General features: G+C 47.6%; 1 protein-coding gene across 1 annotated transcript in view; it reads left to right on the forward strand.

The window, feature by feature from the left end:
- Positions 1 to 2,441: 2,441 nt before the first annotated feature.
- The window catches only part of notum1a (notum, palmitoleoyl-protein carboxylesterase a), a 37,063-nt gene continuing 32,223 nt past the window's right edge, over positions 2,442 to 7,281 (forward strand). The window contains exons 1-2 of the mRNA XM_020513489.2: positions 2,442 to 3,253; positions 4,927 to 4,979. Of these exons, the coding sequence (XP_020369078.1) occupies positions 2,886 to 3,253; positions 4,927 to 4,979 (421 nt within the window). The 5' untranslated portion in view covers positions 2,442 to 2,885. The remainder of the gene's footprint in view (positions 3,254 to 4,926; positions 4,980 to 7,281) is intronic.

Genomic DNA, 7,281 nt, shown 5'->3' on the forward strand with positions numbered 1-7,281 from the left:
GGGCCCTGGGCACACTCTGCGGGGGCTCTGGGCCCTGGTGGATGGAGCCGATGTTCCCACGTGAAGCAGTTTCTGTCAGTACATCCGGAGGGTGTCACCGACCTCCAAGGCGGGGGGGAACAACTGAGAGATGAAGGAAACTGAATTGGAAAAATACATCTTAATTACCGCCTTCCTGGCTCTCCCACCACCTCTCACTACCGTGCCATTCCTTATTCCCTCTCCCACCCTCCAAAATCCCTCCTCTCCAGCATGCACCGTTCTCCCTCTCACCGACTCTGTCTCCCCGTCCCCTTCCTTTCTCCCGACTCCCTCTGAGTAGGTGACCCTGGTCTACTTCCCTCTACTCACTGCAACTCAGTCACCCTGCAGCGCCCCACAAACCAATTCTCTCTCTCTTTCTCACTCCCTTTGCCCGTGTTGTTTCATGAATAAATATTCCTTATCTGCAGCGATCACTTCAAACACGATAGGCAGGGAGTTCGCTTTAGCCTCTGAATGGGGTTTCCACACCGTTAGCAGCAAAGAGGATTGAACAGCGCTGGTTTCTCTGAGTTTGTTTCCCGAAGTGTGTGTAAACAAGCCGTGACTGGGAAATAATAGACTGTGGCTAGCAGCACTGAGCAGGGGGCTGTGGTCTCTACTGAGCAGGCCTTTGTTCCCTGTGACATTATATTTTTTTAAAGAAACTGTCCATTTCAGAGAAACGGAGCATCGCTGTGTTTCAATAAAACAAAATGAGCTCTCACTGACGGGCTCAGCTCAGGCCGGCAAAGGGTTCCCTGTCAGAGATTGCTGGGGACGGGTTGAGGGTTTTTTTTTGGGGGGGGGATTGTGTACGGTGATTTCATTTGCAATCGCTCCCCTCCGCAATTTGAAATGAGCCCGGGAGAGCACCAGGCTGGGGAGCATCCCAATTCCGATGGAGTTTAAGACTTCATGCTCCACAGGGTACCATCTGTGCACAGAACCTGGATGCAGACTGAAACAGCCTGAGGTCCGGCTGAGAAACCAGGCAGGGAGATGGGACAGACCATGGTGTGAAATATTTTCAACACACACACTTCAGTTCAGCCTCAGCTAAAGGACTATATGCAGTACAGGTCACCTTTCAATAGGAGGGATGTAAATGAGAAGAGAGTTCACAGGAAATTTCACCAGGATATTCCTTAGGCTGGAGAGAGACCGCATTGACTGGCTAAAAACTTCAAAGAACTGCGGACGCTGTAAATCAGAGACAAAAATAGAAATTGCTGGAAAAGTTGTGACGAAGGGCCACTACGTTAACTCTCATATCTCTCTAAAGATGCCGACACACCTGCTGAGCTTTTCCTGAGGTGCCTTTTTTTTTAGAAATTGTTGGAAAATCTCAACAGGTCTGGCAGCACCTGTAGAGAGAAATCAGTTAACGTTTCGGGGTCGAGTGATCCTTCCTCAGAACTTTTCCAGCATTTTTTTCTGTTTTTGTCCCTGAATAGACTGGGGTTGTTTTCCTCAGAGCGGAGAGGGATGTGGGGGGTGGTGGATGTTGGAGCGGGATTCTGACTGTGGAGCATTTATGCGGTAGATAAGGAGAAACTTTCCCCATTAATGGAGAGGTCAGTAATGAAGGGAACGGGAGGTCGAAAGAGGATTGGAAGGAAAACAATCAGCCGCAGGTTAGTGGGAATGCGGAATCCAAAAGGCGGGGACCTGAAGATATTTAAAAAGTACTTCTGGAGAGCACATCAAACACCAGTGCAGACAAGGCAGGAGCTGGAAAATGGGATTAAAATAGATGCTTAATGAATGATGTTGACACGATGGGCCTTTACCCGTACCCTATGGCTGTAACGATACGGAACATCCAAGCTTTAAATCTCCCGGGAGAGCACGCTCCCCCCAACCCACCCCACCGTCTCTCTCTCTCTCTCTCTCTCTCTGGGAAGACTAACATCAGGCTGGAAATAAATCCGCTCTGATCTTCGGGAACATTTAACACGGCGGCGACATCAAAGAGTCAGCGTTCCTGCAATCTCTCCCCCAATCCCTGTCCTGTTTGTGTGTGGTTGGGGGGTGGGGGTGCGGCGGCGCAACTGGACAGAAAGAACGGAGGGTGGGGGTTGGAGAGAAAAACCCCTCCCATTGGTCTCCACCTCCCCCCCTCCCCTCATACCCACCCCCCACACACCCAAATGGGGAAGATCAAAGGCGATTGCGGGAACACCTCAGAGAGGGTCGGGGTGGGGTGGGGGGAGGGAGAGGAGGGGGTTGGGGGCGATGTTTGAGGAGGGGCTGAAAAGTTGGTGGGGGGGGGGGTGTAGGATGAAACGGCACCTCCATTCACTTGCAGAGTCCGCCCAGTTTTTGCAAGGCCAGCAGTTGGCCAGCGCGTTCATTGGCAGGGAGTCAGAGAGAAGATGAAATAAGCGGAGATGGCAAATCAAACACTCCGAGCCATGTTCCTGACCGAAACGGACTTTGTGGAGCTCAGTATTTAACCAGCGTGGTTCCCGCAGTCAGGGCTGGTCGAGGTTTCTAATCCAACTCCAGAGGGCTCCTGTAGGAATTGCAGAGAACTTTTTAAAATATATACATGAAGTCGGCTTGTTAAAGAGAAAAGATTTAAACTAAGAATAATTATTGGGAGAGTAAATTACCTTTACTGGAAATTTGAAACGTTTGGAATGCACGATTTTCTGTTTTATTCTGCTTGAGATTTTTTTATTAATTAGAAGTTTTTAAAAAAATTTAGTTGAGTTTCACCCTCCCTACTTCAGGGACCAGTTTGTGATTTTTTTTATTTTGGCGGGGGTGTTGAAATCTTGTCCTGAGACATCAGGAGCAGCCTCTGCGGATTTTGATTTAATTTTCTTTTGAGGGGGAGAGAGAGAGTTCAGCAGAGAATGGGCTCTGCTCCGAGCGTGTGGCGCCCGCTCCTCTTCTGCTTCGCTCTGTGGCAGTTCGGCGGCTCCGCCGACGCCAGGAAGAGCTGGAAGGGGGCCCGCCAGAACTCCCACTACCGCCGGCCTCAGGGGCTGTCCGCCCGGGACAAGAGCCAGCAGGAACAGCCGGCAGCAGCAACGCCTGAAACTGAGGAGAGTTTCACGTTGGATTTCACCGCGGTCGAAGGAAACATCGACAGCTTCATGACGCAGATCAAGAGCCTGGCTCAGTCTCTCTACCCCTGCTCCGTCCAGAAGCTCAATGATGACATGAGGCTCTACTTTCTGAGCAACTCCTCGGTTACCTGTAACGACGGCACACCGGCTGGGTAAGGAATCTCACTCCCTGTGTCTAACTGGCCCCTTCCAAAAACACTCACACCTCACATTGCCCAAGAGGGTTTTAATTTAGAACAACACCTTCAATCCACGGGCATTCGGCTTCATTTCAAACCGGACACGGCTCGAGAAAAATTAATCACCCCCCCCTTCAAAAATACCCAAATATCTGCACCCAATAAATGATCAGAGTTTTCACGAATTGGTTCCGTTGCTGAAGGGGCCCTCGTTGCGAATTTTATTTTTCTTTCAATAGAATTTGTAAAGTCCACTGTATGCATGGAACCTCTCTTCTCCCCACACACCGGTCCCTAAAAAAAAGGAGATCTGAGCTGAAGATTGCTGAGGAACGTGCGGGTTCACTCTGTAAATGTGCCGAGTACAGCAGCTGATGTCTGCGGACAGACCGGTGGAACTCACTCGCACCGGGACCCGGCACTTTAACAGTGTACAAAAACCAAACTATACATCCCACCCAACACCCCCTTTCCCCCCCTTCACCCAATGCGTGTGAAACTCACATCCTGATCAATATCACCTCCCCCCGTGCAGAACTCACAACCTGATCAATTTCACACCTCCCCTCCCCCGGCGTGGAATTCACATCCTGATCAGTCTTACCCCCCCCCCCCCCCCCACCCCTTTGGACCTCACATCCTGAGCAGTTTCACACACACAAACGCCTATTTCAAATCAGAATTAGGAAAAACAACAGAAAAAGACTTTTTCAATTTCCAGTTAAACCTTTCACTTTAAGGCACACGTCACGGTGAGATGCTGAGATTAAATGAGATTTTTTTTCTTATCTCCAAAGCCGAGGGGATGGGACGCAGTTCCTCGATCTTTTTACGTCTTTAATCAGTCATTTTAAAAATGAGAACAATTTTAAAAGTGACAAAATTCAGAGCAATGTCGGGCTTTTGGAACTGGTTGCGTGGATTTTCTATATTATGTACAATGTAACGAAAAGGCGAATTTGAGAGTTCAACAGGTAACAGTATTGAAGTCCAGAGGCTCTGAAATACAGACCATCGAACAATCCAGCCTCGTTTTGTTCCTCGGGGAGATATGTAATTTGTCACATCGCTGGGTGAGAGACTGTCAGCTTCCAGCGAGAGGATGTCCCCGGTTTTATAAACCCCCATCACCCGCCCATTCCACTGGAGCTTTAACGTTCCAAATTCCGGTGCCTATTATAACTCCGGGAGCAGTAACACTTTGCCTTGTCCAGTTCCAAGAGGCGCTGGCGCCGCAGGGGGGGCGCTGCACACTGACACACGGTCAGCAATGGTTCACAGCGCAGGTCACACTGACTCTCTCCCCGTCAGCTAACACACCCCATCACCCCTCCATCCGTTAACCCAGATTCCCCGGCGGAGAAGAATCCCCGAATCTGGACTTTTCTCCACGTCAGCTCTGAGGAAGGGTCTGCTAGACTCGAAACGTTAGCTTGCTCTCTCTCCATTAATGCCGCCTGACCCGCTGTGATCTCTAGCACTTTTTGTTCCCAGCCCAATGACAGTTTTGTTTGGAACACTCCAAGGGCGGTATGGGTGAGGGTGCAGAGTAGTTTTTTTTTACACAAAGTGCACTCTCTCTCTCTACTTTTGAAACGGATTCCCCCTTCTCAGTTGGTTTCACTGATTTATCGTTGCTTTCACAGGTATTACATGAAAGAGTCGAAAGGCAGTAGGCGCTGGTTAATCTTTTTAGAAGGTGAGTGTGAGATTTGAATGCGGGTGGATAGGCTTCTTAAAAATTTCTTTCATTTATATAGTGTCTTCCCCATCCCAAAGCGCTGCCGGACAGAGGAATGTTTTGAAGTCAGTCGCTGGTGTAAAAACTATTGTTTAGATATTACAGTGCCGACACCTGACTTGACGTTTAGTCAAAACTAAATGTTGTGAATTTCACTTCTATCGACTGGCGTTGGCAACGACTAAAGCCCCGCGGAAAATGCACGGAAACGTTGAGCGGGACAGGACAGCGTCCTGTTCGGAAAGGAGGTTTCAGGTACCACTAAAATGAAACATCCCCGGTGTTTTCTGAAAGGATGTTACTCCCTCCCATCCGAATGTCTCGGGCACTTCCCGTTTCCCAGTGTTCCAGATTTCCAGCGCTTGTTGGGGTTTCTCTTGTTGCTGTCCCTTTCCCCAGGGATTGTTCCCAGGGACTGAATCAGGCCACTCATCTGCCCACCCCTGCTGTGTCCCATCACATCCAGTTTCTTAAACTTTCATTACAGTGGGGAACTTTATATCGGAGAGAAATGAAGATTAATTTGCACACTGGGAATATTGCCAGAATGATTTGATATAATCGAAAATGCAAATTATAACATCTATCCAGTGTCCTTTTTCCACATTATAGTATTAACATTTTACTTTAAGCCTTGTCCGTCAAGGACCCTAGTTCAGATTTCTTCCCTGAAAAGCTATAGCGATTTAACCAACGAGTGGAAAATACAGTGAACCAAAGATTCTCTTCCTCTTCGAATCAGCAAAATACGGCCCTCACAATTATTTTATAACAAAATAGAACAATAAGGAATAATTGAGGTTATGATCCAGTTCATTGGTACAAGTGCTATGCCTGGCACTTGACATTGCTCCTCCCAGCGATACTGTCATAGAGACATACAGCATGGAAACACACCCTTTGATCCAACTAATCCATGCAGACCATGTTCCCAAACTAAACTAGTCTCACCTGCCTGCATTTGGCCGTATCTCTCCAAACCCTTTCTATTCATGTGCTTATCCAAATGTCTTTGTACTTGCATCCACCACTTCCTCTGGCAGGTCATTCACACATGTACCACGCTCTGTATATAAAAGGTGCCCCTCATGTCATTTTAAATCTTTCTCCTCTCACCCTAAAATTACACCCCCGCTAATTTTGAACTTTTGTACCTTAGGATAAAGACCTTTGCTGTTCACTATATCCATCCCGTCATAATTTTAAATACCTCTATAAGGTAACCCCCTTAAACTTTTACGCTCCAGTGAAAAAATAGTCCCGGCCTATCCAACCTATTTTTACAGCCCAAGTCCTCCATTCCTGTAACACTTGGGTAAATCTTCTCTGAACCCTCTCCAGTTTCATAATATCTTTCCTATAACAGAGCAACAGACCTGGACACAGTACTCCAGAAGAGGCCTCACCAATGTCTTGTACGCCATGACATCCTAACTCCTATAGTCAAAAGCCTGTGAGATGAAGGAAAGCATGCTAAATGCCTTCGGAACCATCCTGTTCACCTGTGACACCAATTTCAAAGAATTATCTCCCCGAACCCTTGTGTCTTTCTGACCTGAGACACTCAACCCAAGATCTTGTTTTTAATTTAAACCCCAGATCCTAACATGTCCTGCACATTCTTCGCTCCTGGCCTCCACTGGCTCCTACCTCAGCAACATCTAGATTTTAAAATTCTCATCCTCATTTTCAAATCCCAATATGGCTCACTCCTTCAAGCAACAGGAGACAGTAACATTACATGCAGCCCTCCCATTATCAGGAAAAACAAGCTGACCCCTAGGTAAAGGTAAAGTCACCATAGTCCCACTCTCTCAATAGAGAGATGACTGGTGGTGAGTTTAACCTGAAGGCCACAATGCCTCAAATGACAGGTGAGCTTGAGAAGGCAGGACTTTAATGGTAACCTTAGCTAAGATGGGAATTGAACACGTACTGGTGATGTTACCCCACATTACAAACCAGCCTCCCAGCAAACTAAGCTAACCAAGCCCAAAGTTGCACCTATAACACTTCTAACAACTTCAGTACATTCTAACCGATCAGGTTGTTCTGCTGTCTAGCCATTGCTGTAATATCAGAAATACATTAATCAATCTGCAAACAGCAGCCTTCCACAGAGCAGAGAGACAATGGTCATCTATTTATTTGGTGATGTTAATTGGGAGTATGTGCTGGTCAGGGTAAAAACTCCAAGATAACAAGGTGTAGAGCTGGATGAACACAGCAGGCCAACCAGCATCAGAGGAGCAGGAAAGCT

The sequence above is a fragment of the Rhincodon typus genome, chromosome 23, assembly GCF_021869965.1.
Source record: "Rhincodon typus isolate 14 chromosome 23, sRhiTyp1.1, whole genome shotgun sequence".
NCBI classification, from domain to species: Eukaryota; Metazoa; Chordata; class Chondrichthyes; order Orectolobiformes; family Rhincodontidae; genus Rhincodon; species Rhincodon typus.